Source organism: Adiantum capillus-veneris, chromosome 23 (genome assembly GCF_014529385.1).
Source record: "Adiantum capillus-veneris isolate H3 chromosome 23, ASM1452938v2, whole genome shotgun sequence".
In the NCBI taxonomy this organism is placed as follows: Eukaryota; Viridiplantae; Streptophyta; class Polypodiopsida; order Polypodiales; family Pteridaceae; genus Adiantum; species Adiantum capillus-veneris.
This window is the reverse complement of record NC_140953.1, coordinates 92148493-92163352: the sequence shown is the minus strand read 5'-3', so window position 1 is coordinate 92163352 and position 14860 is coordinate 92148493. Positions and strand designations below refer to the sequence as shown.

At 38.7% G+C, this 14860-nt stretch overlaps 1 protein-coding gene across 3 annotated transcripts in view; it reads left to right on the top strand.

Moving 5' to 3' along the window:
- LOC147428174 (patatin-like protein 2) overlaps positions 1-7097 on the top strand; it is a 73093-nt gene extending 65996 nt beyond the window's left edge. Inside the window, exons 7-9 of one of the 3 annotated variants that reach the window (XM_086497271.1) lie at positions 4905-5126; positions 5850-5901; positions 6804-7097. In XM_086497271.1, coding sequence (XP_086353397.1) covers positions 4905-5126; positions 5850-5901; positions 6804-6823 — 294 coding nt within the window. In that variant the 3' untranslated portion in view covers positions 6824-7097. Of the gene's footprint in view, positions 1-4904; positions 5127-5725; positions 5902-6803 lie in introns of all 3 variants that reach the window. The other 2 variants (XM_086497269.1, XM_086497270.1) reach the window with 2 other exon arrangements.
- The last annotated feature ends 7763 nt before the right edge of the window (positions 7098-14860 follow it).

Sequence of the window (14860 nt, the reverse complement as noted above, 5' to 3'; positions counted from 1 at the left end):
CATAGGATTTTTTTTAAAAAATGGCAACACATCCACTAAGCTTGAATGTTTTCTCACATGACAACATGGAAGAGTAGAGCTTCTTTGCATAAATAGTTTACCTATGCTAATAGCACAAGATACTCCACCCACCTTGGATCCTACAACAAAACACTTCTATCTTTTGTTCCCACGTGTGCTTGCAGTCTTGGTCCTCGCGCGTAGCTGTTCCTTGCCATCCATGCCTTCTAGCTGCTCATATTGCCCCGGTTGTCTTGCTTTGCATTCACAGCCCACCCCGTCTCAACCCCTTCTCGTGTCTAGCCTCAACCTCAAGAGAACTGTCTCACTACGTTCACCAAGCTCGGGCGTAGACGGAGTGCCTACATCCAGCTACAAGACAAGGGTTGCAACCCTCTGCAATGGGCTGCAACCGCCCCTCCCGCTTCTCTCTCACCAACTGAGTTGCCTCGTATCGCTCCCCCAAAATCCCCCTCTCACTAGCGACTCAACATCGGCTCTTCGCCATCTGCGATGTAGTTAGACAAAGCAAAATAAATTTCTCCTCCCTTTACGCCCACCTGTACATACCCTTCCCCCCCCCCCAACCCAAACCTTCTTCTTTTTCTTACTAATTTGCAACAAAGTATCTTCTTTGATTCGCGTTAATTTAAACGTTGGCACCACCTATTTAGTAACAATGGAGAAACACCAAATAATGAGCAATTTCTTCTAGTGAAAAGCAACAAACAAACTTATTTTTGGGGATGCCAACCACAAAATATTCTCCGCCCAATTACATGGAGCAAGACCTACCGGTCACCCAACCATGCCATGACCCTTCTAACACAAGACGTTTTGGAAAAATTCTCACAATAATTCCCACATTGTGACTTACCTCAACATCATGAGCTTCTATGAGGGAGACACCACATACCTAGCTAGGTATGCAGTGCCTCTGGAGCATATGCTCATGATGTTATGCATTGTATGGAAAACACTGAAAAAGACTTTGTTTTCCTACATGAGAAATTTTCTAAATCTTCTTGGGTATAAGCAGGCATGTTATTTGAGTTGCACATTCATATGAACCCTTCCACAAAGCTTTGATACTATCTTCATGGTAGCTTTTCAAAGTCTTGGCGTGCATGCATTTATGCTCTACAAAAGAGACTCATCAATGATCTCTAACACTTGCCTCTAGTCATACAAGATCTCTTACGGGGTTGCCTGCCTCTAGAACCTCTAGACTCATTCTTGCCATTGCTTTTTGTCGTTCCCTTATACCAACGCTTTTGCCTGGCCTTCAATTGTTGCACAATTGCCACTGGGTCCAAACCCTCGCCGTGAGTGTCCAACCCCCACTACTAATGCACATTTGCCAAGTCTTCCATTGGTTGATCTCTACCGATGGATCTAGTCGCAAGTGCGTTTCATTCTCGGGCCGTTATTAAAAAAAACAAACTTATAAATTCTTTTAGCAAACAAAATCTTTGATTCAAATAATGATTTTATTTTCAGAAGATGTAGGTATTTTATTTCAAGTACTTAAACCATTAAATCATCAGTCAAAGACTTGCTTTGGTCATCAACGCCGGCGCAAATGTCTAGAGAAGGTGCTTTCAAATACTTGCCTCGAGCCACCTGTGCCAACATGGATAGCTAGCCGTAAATTTTTTTCAGTTGTTTGAGGTTTGCCTACTCCCATCATCAAGCATTGAGAGAGGCTGCAATTAGCTGCATATATAGCTGTCGTTCAGAGACGTTGCATCAGCTTCAAGTCAGTGTGCACCTAGAGCCTATCCGAGCTAGAACACAATGGGGAGATTTTGGCTCGTCCTAGATATTGAACTCTCTGTCCACGTGGCAGGGAGTCCCATCCACCAACAATCAAGTACTTTTAAAAAGCCTTAAACAGCCCCCCCATTTTAAACATGATAGCCGTTTGAACACGGGTTGGGGAATGAACAACCCTCTTATGCTAGTGGTTGAGCATTGGTCTTCCCTCGCGGCAGCATGTGTTCAACGTGTGAATGAACTAAAGTGTTTAATTAGCTTTTTTGATTGAGCATTTCGCCCTTTATGAAAACTAAGGGGCTTGCAAAAAAACCAAGGACCAAAACGTGACCTGCTGCACCGGTCCAACGGGTCAACAAGATCGCCACTTGGACAACTCTCAAGGGTGACACATCCTTGAGAGTCCAATATTTAGAGAGAGCCAAAAATGGGCTACTGCAAATACTTGAGATGCATAGAACATTGTGAACATTGAGGGTCAGCAGTTGGATGTTAAGGGTGAGAAGCTAGGTAAGGCGTCAAAGGTGATTCAACATAGGGAATCTATCCATTGATATGGGGGTGCCAAGGCATGGATTGAGAAGCTATGGGAGCATTGAGCAATAGCAAGCAAAGTGTCACAGTCATCCAAGTTTATGGTTTATGGGTTAGGGTTTAAGGTTTATGGTTGAGGGTTTAGGGTATAGGATAGCCATACAACCCATTTAGCGCATAGTATGGATGGGGACCGCCCAAACCATATTAGATGGTTTTGAAGCACCATTCCCCCATCCGTCCAAAGTTTCACAACCATCCAAGTTTGGGATTTATGGGTTAGGGTTTAGGATTAGGATTTTGGGTATAGGGTACAGGGTTTAGGATTTAGGATTTATGGTTCAAGGTTGAAGGTTTCAGGTTTAAGATTTAAGGTTTAAGGTTTAGGGATTTCGATTTATGGGTTCGTGTTTAGGATTTGTGGTTCAAGGTCTATGGTTTATGGTTTCGGCTTTAGTGTTTAGGGTATATAGTTAGAGTTTAGGGATAAGGATTTAGGTTCAGAGTTCAAGGTTTAAGGTATTCGGTTTATGGTTTAAGGATTACAATTCCCGGTTCAGGTTTTAGGGTTTACAACGCATACTATGTATTCAGACCGCTCAAACCATATTGGATGGCGACGAGACTTTTCACCGGTGGGGGTGAGCACCATTTTCCCACTCGTACATGCATAGTCATTTAATATGGTTTGGGTGATCAAGGTCCATACTATGCGCTAACATGGACCATATGGCTCATACAGCCTATTTTAGCATATAGTATGGATCTTGATCACCAAACTATATTGGATGGTCACCAGAGTTTGCATGGGTGGGGGTAAGCACCATTATATACCACCCCTGCAAATTTTCATAACCATCCAAATTGGTAGGAGCACTCAAGGCCCATACTATGTGCTAAAACGGATCGAATATAGTATGGATCTTGATCACCAAACTATATTGGATGGTCACCAGAGTTTGCATGGGTGGGGGTAAGCACCATTATATACCACCCCTGCAAATTTTCACAACCATCCAAATTGGTAGGAGCACTCAAGGCCCATACTATGTGCTAAAATGGGTCGTATAAGCTATACGATCCGTTTTAGCGCATAGTATGGTTCGAGACCACCCAAACCATATTGGATGTCCACAAGAATTTTCACGTGTGGAGGTGAGCACCATTCTCCAACCCCTACAAGGTTTCACAGCCATTCAATATGGTATGAGTGGTCAAGGATCATATTATGTGCTAAAATGGACTGTATGAGCCATATGGCCCATTTTAGCATATAGTATGGTTCGGGACCGCACAAACTATATCAAATAAATAGAAGACTTTGTACGGGTGGAAATGAGCGCCATTACTCTACCCATGCATTTTCACAACCATTTGATATGGTATAGGCGGTTAAGGCCCTTACTATGCGCTAAAATGGGTCATATGAGACATAGAGCCCATTTTAGTGCATAGTATGTCCAAACCATATTGGATAGCTCTCAAATTTTTCATGGGTGGGATTGAGCCCAAATTACCCACGTGTGAAAATTTGCACATCCATCTAGTATGGTATGGGCAATTGAGACCCAAATATTTGTTGAAATGGGTTGTATGGCTCGTACGACTTATTTTAGGACATAGTATGAGTCAAGCCCATTCAAACCATATAGAATGGCCGTGAGACTTTGCACGTGTGGGGGTGACAACCATTTTCCCATCCTTGCAAAGTTTCACAAGGATCAAATATGGTTTGAGCGATCAAAACCCATACTATGTGCTAAAATGGTTTGGATGGCTCATATAGCCAATTTTAACGTATATTATGTATCAAGACCTTCCAAACGATATCGGATAGCCACAAAAATTTTCCCGGATAGAGGTGAGCGCTATTTCCCAATCCGTGCAAAGTTGCATAGCCATCCAAACTACTATGGATGGTGAAGGCCCATACTATGCGGTAAAATAGATCGTATGACTTATACGATCCATTTTAACGTATAGTATGGTTTGGAACCACCCAAACCATATCAGATTATATCAAAAAACAACTTTAATAACCTCCCATACTCATGTTTTGATTAGAAAATTATCACTTAATCACGAGATTGAGTAGTATTGCTCCATGTCATACATAGTTAAGTTATGATTGTAACACAATGTAAATTGCATGTTAAGAGGGAAATTTTAACAAAGCTAAACACATATTTATAGAAAAATTATAATGGATTCATTTAAATAATGAATATGAAGAATGAATTCTCAAAGAAAGAAACTTTTTTTCCTTTCTCTTCTCCACTCACCATTGTGAGTTAAAAAAGGGGGGAGGGGGGTTCATTTCACAAGGCCACATACATTTAGTAAAGATTATTTTTTGCATGCTTTTGAGAATGTAATTGATAAAAAGCTAAACATGGGTTGGAATCTTTTGACTAAAAACTACCAATCATACATGCTTCTGCTTGGTTTAAACTTTGGTCCATTTTGTTGAAATTTTAGGTTTTATATTTTTCATGTATATGTTTCCATGCTTTCTAAACCTCATCTTTACAAATATTAGTGTGCTCCCTATAGCATGGCTTGATGTTCATGGTTCCCTTGGTTTCCCTATGAAGGATTACAAAAGCTTGCTTGTGCTCTCATTGGGGACGGGGAGTGTCAGTAAATCCTATTCGGCAACTGATGCATCTCATTGGGGAGTTTTGAAATGGGTTTACAAGGAAGGACAAGTACCAATTGTGGATATGTGTTTTGATGGTAGTGCCGATATGGTTGACTTCAATCTTCATGTTTTATTCCAAACACTCGAATGTGGAGACAATTACCTTCGTATTCAGGTATCAAAAAATCTTGTGTTTTTCTTGTTAGGTAGACATTTAAGTTTGCAATAAAATTTAGGAGTAGGATCACTACCCAATTTTATTCACTCCATCGAGTTGGAAACCCTTTGGTTATTATCTTTTGGATTTGTTTTATGTTATCGTAATAGAGATGGTTAACACATGGAATTTTTCTCATGGTGGATGTTTTTCCTGATAATGGGTACTGTGTTTGATGCATATAATTAATGGAATTCATATACCAGAATAGAAAAGTGCTTTCTTTAGTTTTCTAGGCAAAGGCTTGAAAACATGCTTAGTTGTTTCTATTTTATTTCATTTATTTTCCATTCTCACATTATGTGAAAGGTTATATTATATTATAGAAAAATTACTACAACAGTGCCCTCCTCAACTGCTAAATTTATTTTCTTTATATGCCCTCTATTTTAGTATTGTAGCTTGTATAGGAAAGGTAGAAAAGTAAGAATAAAATTCTATGGTAAGAATTCATCGTGGTGTGTTCATGTGTTAATTTTTGTCCTAGAATTGTCTATTTTTTGGTTCCAAAAGGAATCGGGAGGTCATAAGTCGTTTGTTGCTCTTTGTTTTCATAGGCTCCAAACCTTTCATCGAAGAACTCAGCTGTTGATGATGCTAGAGATGAGAATCTTGAGAATTTACTTCAAATAGGCAATACTTTATTGGATGAACAAGTCACAACTGTTGATGTTGCTACAGGAAAATACATTCCTCAACTTAACAAAGGATCAAACCGAGATGCACTTGCTAGGTGAGGATGCTCATTGCTACTCATTTGTATATTACAAGGAAATGGTTGAAAATCCTGAGCATTGGCCCTTTTATACTTGAACATAACATCTAATGTCCCTACAGTACCAATAATTATGTTGGCCACTACATTGAAATTATTTTCTATTCTTAATTTATCTCCAATACATTATTAAAGTGATTTTACACAATTTACAAGATTACTATTCAAACCTAGATCATTAGATCCAAACAAATTGGATTAAACAAGGTCTGCTCAATTTTTTAGACTAGCTTAATTGATGGGAATCTGAGGAGATGCTCGTGGGAACTTTGGGTTTTGCACTTTAGGGTCTGAGAATTAGCTTGTGCTTCTTTGGTTGTAGCTCACACCATATTTTAGACTAGGTTGTGTGTCTTGCAGCACCTCTAATTATGCCAAAGGGGTAAGCCAAAAAAATCATATCACATTATATTTCTAAACACACACACTAAATCATCACCAGAGTTCTTATAAAGGAAGGGATTTATGAATTAGGACAAAAACTTAGCCTCATTCTTAATTGACGCTATTGACTCACATGATCCTTCTCCTCAGTGACCAACCTTAAAAAGACAAAGGTTGCTTGTAGTTCAGGATAAACATTCCTAGGAGTAGCTTAAAGGTGATATATATATATTTTTTAAAGATATTCGCGCTTAAAGTTGAATTCAGAAATTAAAACACAAAATTTGTTAGACTCAAGAACACTCATTATATGTATCATACCCTACATAATGGTTTTCTTGAGTTTTATGTTTTTTTCATCTTCATAGTTTTTGCTTTTTCATCTCCACAAAATATGATATGACTTGAAACTTTATACATTTTTTTAATGCATAAACCTTATCTGTGCTTTATTGACCTGAACCTTCGGTTTGTAGATTTGCTAGGGAGTTGGTGATGGAGAGTCGTGCAAGGAAAGAAATAAGAGAGAATGAAGGTGAGATGCACAACTAGTCTACATTGAGCATTGTCTTCAAAGCTCTCAGGAAACCTTAGTGATTTTGAGGTGATTCTATTTATACAGAACAACTTCCCCAATTGTAAGTATACAATTGAAACCTTAGTGATTTTGAGGTGATAATGTTTATACAGAACAACTTCCCCAATTGTAAGTATACAATTGAACTACAAGCTCAGTTTCAATGTTACCTCCCATATTAGTTTTCTATAGTATTGTTTCATTATTATGGCTTCAAAAAAATTAAAAGGTATTCCTAATTCAAAGATTCCCTCAATAAAAACAAAAATGATGCGATAGTCAATAGCACATAGCAACGGACAATGACGAAGCACGTAGATTCACAAGAGTATTATTTGGGAAGGACGGATACAACATTGATTGACAGAGAGAGAGAGAGAGAGAGAGCAAGGAAGGACACTTTAAAGAAATAAAAAACGTTTTTAAAAAAAAAGAGAAACACATATTTATAAAAACACAAAAGGTCTTTTGACTTTCCACCTTCATGTGTCTTTTCCTAAACTCACTCTTCACTTGTGCACTTAATATGTTTCAAAAGAATTTTTATTTTTTTGAGATGGGGAGACCTAATGGAAAACCTTGGTTTTTTTTTTAAGAAGCTTTTATGCTTTACCTTATCTATCCTTATTGCTAGCTAGCTTTCAGCAACAACTGAAGGTTTCTCAAAGTAATACATAGTTGGGACTTCAGGAAACAAGATCTTAATTCTTTTAGGAAGTTTTTATGTTGTTGTTCTTGTTGGAAATTTGGAAGAAAGTCGACTCTAGTTATTTATCTCTAAATGTCTCTTCAAAGGATGAAATAACAAGGTGAGGAGTTACGATGGTTGTTGAAGGTAAGAGGGGACAGGGAAGATTTATCAAAAGTAGGTCTTAATTAGTTGTATTGTTTAAATATAAGATTGTATTGTCCATATACATACATAATTACAAATTAGCGGTTCCAAACCGATGAAATGTCATTTTAAGAGCTCTTTGATAAAAAGATTCTTTTATAAATCAAAATACTACAATTTATCACATCATGAGATCAAAATTCTATGAATGTACTTCTAATGCTTTGTTCTAAGCTTTCTTACATTTGTACACCTTATCCTCTTGTCCTTTCTTAACAAAACCGTGAGGCTACGTTACATAAACTTCCTCAAATATGTCACCATTCAAGAAAGCAGTAATAATGTATGATTGATGTACATCCCAACCAAAATGAGTTGCCAATGCACATAGAAAACGCACAGTAGTCATACGACAAGTGGGAGCAAAAGTATCTTTATAATCTATGCCTTTTTGCTGTGCATAACCCTTTGCAAAAAGTCGAGCCTTATAGCGACCAATCTCACCATCCGGCTTGCATTTCAACTTGTAAACCCACTTCATACCAATGGCCTTTTTGCCATGAGGAAAATCACATAAAGTCCATGTGTCATTTTTATAAGTGCATCATATTTTGATTGCATGACAACCATCCAATTTTTTAAATTATGTGCTTCATCAAAAGACAGAGGTTCCTCAACATCATGTAAGCTAGACACAGCCAAAGCATAACAATAAGATGCATGGCAAGAGCCTAAAGGAGCGCAACTAGACAAAGGTGCACAATTTACTATCACACAATGTATGTACCATCCATTTTGGCATGCCTCTATCCTGCTCATTTTCAACCATTTCCTCATCAAGTACATCATGTACATCTGCATCAGTAATAGGCTGATCTGTAACATTTTCAAAAACCCCCATAGGCTATACATTTGCCTCATTGGAACTTACATTTGAACTTCCACCATTGAAAAGAGGCAACAAAGTGTCATAACTGTCCTGTGATCTTACATTACTATCTCTAGTACAATTTAGCAAGGGCTGAACAGAATCTTCCACAACCACAACATCCTGTGAAACCAGAATATGTTTTGTTTGTGGATGATACAACCTAAAGACTTTGCTTTCAGCACTATAACCAACAAAAATACATTTGATAGCCTTATCATCCAATTTTCTACTCTATGTTTGTGGCACCAAAGCATATGCCAAACAAGCAAAAACACACATGTGCTCAATAGAAGGCTTTCTATCATGCCATGCTTCATATGGAGTAGTAGACTGCAAAGCTTTCGTAGGACACTTGTTTAGTACATAAGTGGCACACATGATGGCCTCAAGCCAAAACGAATACGGCAAAGCTTGACTTTTGACCATACATCGTGCCATTTACCTGTTTTTCCTCTCAACAACACCATTTTGTTGAGGTGTATAAGGCACTATACATTGGTGTTTTATCCCATGACTAGCCAGATATGCATTAAATTCATGAGACATATACTCCCCCCCGATCAGAACGGAGGGTGCCCATAGTACATTTCGAGACATTTTCAGTCATAGCCAGAAATTTTTTGAAGCACAGAAAAACTTCGGACTTCGCTTTAAGCGGATATACCCATGCATGCCTGGAGGAATCATCTACGAAAGTTACAAAGTAAAGATAAGTGCCCAAGGACGGAGTTCGCATGCGCCCACAAACATCACAATGCACAAGCTGCAACCTGCATGTGGCCCTAACTAAACCATCCTTTGGAAACTTTGAACACTACATCTTACCCAAAATACAGCCTTCACAAACATATTTGACAGGTGCTTTAAGAGGCGGCAAAGAAGCAACCATATCATATTTCTGCAAACGCACAAACTAGCAAAATTCAGATGACCAAAACGTGCATGCCAAAGTTTTGGATCTGAAATGGCCTTTGAATCCACAAGTGCATTTGCAAAATTTTTCCACACTTGTCATACAAAGTGAGCTTATACAGCCCACGGCATAAAATGCCAGATGCAACAATTTCACATCGAAACTGAGATAATGTATAGTACACTTGTCATCCACAAATTTGACTACAAGACCAAGTCTAGCAAGTGCAGATACAGAAAAAAGATTCTTCTTGATCCCAGGTACATAAAGTGTATCAACAAGTGTGAAAAAACTGCCATTTGTAGCAGTAAGCACAATCTTTCCAACTCCCTAAACCGGATAATAGGCATTGGTGACACAAGTAACTAAATTCCCATGAGGGAAAGACTCAAGAGAGGTAAACAAATCACAATGTGAGGTAATGTGCTTTGTAGCACCACTGTCAAAACACCACAATCTACAGCAATTGACATGCATGCATCATGGACAGCAGGATCATAGGTACACTCTGCACTAAAGGCTTATTCTGCATCAACATCAAGATCACAGTCTCCTTTCACAAAAGACTCAACAATAGGTGCATTTGTAGTGGAACCAGCATTTGCAATGGAACCACCCTCTTTCTTCTTAGCCTCTTTGGCCTTCAACTTAGGACACTGCTTGATCAAGTGGTCATTAGATTTACAATAATGGCAACGCATCTTCTTTTTGCCCTTATCACCAAAATTTCCAGACAAATTGTTGCCAACAGATGTATTAGGAACAGGTGATTTACCACTCATAGAAGAACCATGAGAAGTGGTTGCATTATTGTTACCACCTTTTCTTTGAGCAGCAATAAAAGCGTGTTCAACTGCATGATGTCTTGTCCTTTTTTTTTTTTGGAAAGTGACTCTTGCAACAACAGTAATATGCATAATGCATCAAATTTGACAACTTCAGGATTTCCTTGGATCATAAGTCTCCAAGTACTAGCAAAAGCCTGGTAAGATCTGGCAAGGCATTAAGAACATTCTGCACAAGGGAAATGTCTGAAATAACTACACCTGTGGAAATAAGTTGCTCATTGATATCCTTGACACCAGCAAGGAAAGTGTCCATGTCATCTTCCTCATGCATAATCTTTGATTTCAGCTCTTTACGCAGCAATGCAATTTTAGCCTCATTGCCACTTTCATAAAGACCAACCAGAATATCCCAAGCCTGTTTTGCTGAACGAATGTGAGGAGTAATAGCGTGGTTCACAGAAAACGCAATCAATGCATGAGCCTGCACATCGTTTACATCCCAACAAGCTTGTTCTACTGTAGGCAAAATAACTCTAACAGCAACAAGACCTGCAACATCCTCAACATCGCCTACATCCTCAGAACCAGGACATACATCAATGCCTTGCACAATATTCCATACACCCTTTGACACAAGAACATGTTGCATCATGTAAGCCCATATAGGGTAATTGTCACCATCCAATCTTTCCTCAATAGCAAAACATATGTGTTGTTGTCGGCCATGACGAATGCATGCACCTGATGTGAAAGCTGCTCGAAAAGAGGAGAAACAAAGCGGGAACAACATGTGCTATATAGCACAAACCCTAGAAGACTATAAGAGACCTATTTTGTAGAAAATGGCACTGACAAAAATTCTGCAAAAATTCTGCACAAAATGACGAAATAGCTTGTGCAGTACTGCTTGCAGTGGAAACGGAGGCCAAAGTGAGCCCGAATCAAAAATCTGAGTAGACTAAGCTCTTCGAGGCCTCCCAAAAGTTTATCGACCTACGAACGCTCACCAAAGCTCATAGAAGTCGGAGAAAGTGAGCAGGCATGTGCTGGAGCTGCTGGCAACTAAGCCCGAGAGGATGCAACCTGCTCTGATACCAATTGTTGAATTTAGGGTTGTAGGAAAACACACACATACAGTGGGGGTGCAATTATGAGACTGGAGCGGAAAGCGTGTTTTGGCCAGGTTTTGACCGAAATGCCAAATTTCTGGTAAACAAAGCAAATAGAGTCCAAATCAAGAAATTCTTGAGCCTAAACTGCATCTCGCAAGAGGATAGGAGCACATGTCAAATTATATGAAAAGTGGTTTGGGGACCTCCATTATAAGAAATTTTCACCTCATTTTTAGCTCATTCTCACTATTGACTTTGTGGAGAGAGCTTCTGCCACCTAGAGCGGACCGACCTTCCAGCAGCTTCTACGATGCGCACCACTACCCGACGAGCTCCATACATGAGAGGTAGGCTCACCACCGTGAGCTTTTCGCGCATGTTTGTCATTATGTCGCGAAAACTAGCGTAGGGGTCACACACAAAGCGGGTGGTAGAGACCTACAAGTAGAGACGGCGGCCTAACGGCTAACCCAAAAGCAACAAAGATGGGGGAATCTATAATACAAATGTCTATTGGAGGGAGGGACCGGATCCACATAAATCCGATCCTCAATTATTATCAGGTTCTCTAACCTCTCTCTCTTGCAAAAGTATTGTTCATGCTAAGTTAATTAAGTACTATGATTATGTTGCTACCGTCAATTAAGTTCACCCTCTATAGTGGTGTTCTCAAAGATGCGGCAATTCCTTGCCTTCCAAACATGTTTGAAATAGAAAAATCTCACTACTTGTATTAGCTACAAGAGATGCTAAAATCTATGGTCAAATTATGTTTTGATTGACACCTATAAAACACATGTACAACACACTATCCTACCGGGTGTAAATGCATATGATTCATTTTGCACCCATAGGAGAAATTATAAAGAAGAACTTTATGAAACTCACTTAAGTGCACTCCAATCTCCACTTGAGCCTAAATTTGTAGGGTGAGTGCACCTTTCAGAGGGTTACTGCACCGTTTAGGGGGGTGAGACAAAAATATAGGCTGTGTGAGGTGCATTTGAATCATGTAATAATGTTATCAAAGAGAAATTTAGTTGTTGTCCTTGCATCAGCCTTGCATGTAGCACTAGCTTCATTCCACTTTGTCACATAATAAATGGCAATGATGATATACTGGGATTGAGTGTTACGGGCTATAGGACTAATGGGACATATTACAAAGTCAAAGCCCCACTTTTTAAACGGTTGGGTGACCTTAATACGATATAAGGGAATTTTATCTTTTTGTTGTGTTGTTTTTAATGTTGGCATTCACCACATCGTTTTGAAAAAAGTGATACATCCTTAAACAAGGTGGGCTACCAATAGCCTGATTGTAATACCTTCCTAGCAGTCAAATCTCCTGAAATGTGACCTCCATCTATTTCCATATGTGCTTCTTGCAAAATGTACAAATAATCATCCTCATCAATGCCTAAGAATGTCATCTTTTCCTTCTTTGATGGAGAGATCGAACAATCCAGCAATAAGGTTCACATTTCTTGATTAACTTTCGAGCTAAATCCTTTTTAAGCTCTTTGGGTGGAAAACCGTTAACTAAAAGTTAACAATCTTCTCTATCCATTCATGCATGGTCTCAACCATACAGAGGGAAGTATCATGCAAATCATCATCGACTCCTATGGGGGCTTCTCCATTGCGTATGCGAGACAAATGATCAACCATGCCAAGTTTTTTTATGGGCTTCACAACCATCATAAAATGAAATTCAAGGAGAATGTGTAACCATCTTGTAATTCTTCCTATGTAGCATGGTTTATTTACTAGATATAGTAATGCTTGATGATCAACATAAAACACAAACTTGGTGGCAAGAAGATAATATCAAAATTTCTTTACTACATAAATCATAGCTAAACCTTTTTGATATGTAGAGGTGTAGTTCAACATGGCCCATGAATCTCTAAACCCCCTTATAGTTTGTAGGTGGTGGAAATTCTAAAATGGTTGTAATTTTTCCCTCATCTGTATAAATCCCATTCTAGGATACTATATGCTTAAAATGACTCCATGTTTAATCCAAAATTGACATTTGAAACAATGCAATGAGATGTGATATAATATGTACCTCTCAAACACCTTTTGTAAACATGACAAATGCTCTTTCCATGAGGAATAAACACAAAGGTCATCTAAGAAAGCTTCACAAAAATTGCCTTAAATACTCTTGAAAGTAGTGTTTATTAATCTCTAGAATGTAGCAGGGGAATTCGTTAAGCCAAAGACCATAACACAAAATGTGAACACTCCAAATTCTATTATAAAAGCAGTTTTAGCTTGGTCCTCTAATGCAATTGTGATTTGATTGTAATCAGAGTACCCATCTAAAAATCTTAAGGTCTCCTTGCCTGCAACTCTCTCAAACACATGTTCAGAATATGGCAAGGGATAATGATCTCTCCTAATGGCTGCATTAACCTTGTTGAGATCCATGCACACTTTGAGTTTCTCATTCTTCTTTGGCATAATTATTATCGCAGAAACTGATTCTGTGTCCTTAATAGAGTATACGAATCCACATTTGATAAGCTTTTCAAGTTCTTCTTGAACAATCTTTGCATACTTAGGATTCATTGGGAATCAATGAAAGTGTATGCTGCACTACAAAAGGTGGAACGCCCTTCATATCATGATATGTCCAAGCAAATATGTGTGAATTCTTTAAGGAGCTTCTTAAGTACAAGCCAGGTTTATACCTCAATATACATGCTATATTTACACTATGGACATATTTTAAATACCACACCCCCCTCTAATGTATACATAAAAGTATACATTTTGAATAATGAATAATCCTCTCCGGTTAACTCACATGATATGATATGCATTTGAAAAGTGACCACCCCAAGAAGTACAACCTCTTTATCTCAATAAGGTATTGGGCGATAAAAATTGGGTCTACAATTCTGTCTCCTTAACTACTACTCTCCTACTACTAAACCGTCGTAGACTCCACTAGTTCCATCGGTAGGCATTCATTGGGCCTTGGTGTACACAACTTTTTGCTCTCCTATGGTATAAGCTTTGAAATGTTTAGGTGCATGATGTAAGTCCACGGGCTCTTGTTGTGCAAGGTCTTTGCTTTGATTTCCACTTCCTATTGTTGTTGATCTACACTTGGTTTTGACGTCTCCTAGTAGTACGACTCAGTTTTGGCTTCTCTATAATCTCTAGTTGTGCAATGTCAAGGGGTCGCAGACTGCACCACATGACACTTTGAAGGTATCCACCCCAATTTTCTACCAACTTTTGATGAGCATAACACACCTCCACATACTTGAGCCATTCTACGGTGCATCTCTTTTCTTTCATCCTAGCACGTTCATTTGCTCGATATTGTTGCCTTTTTTATCTCTTACTTCTCTTGTTCA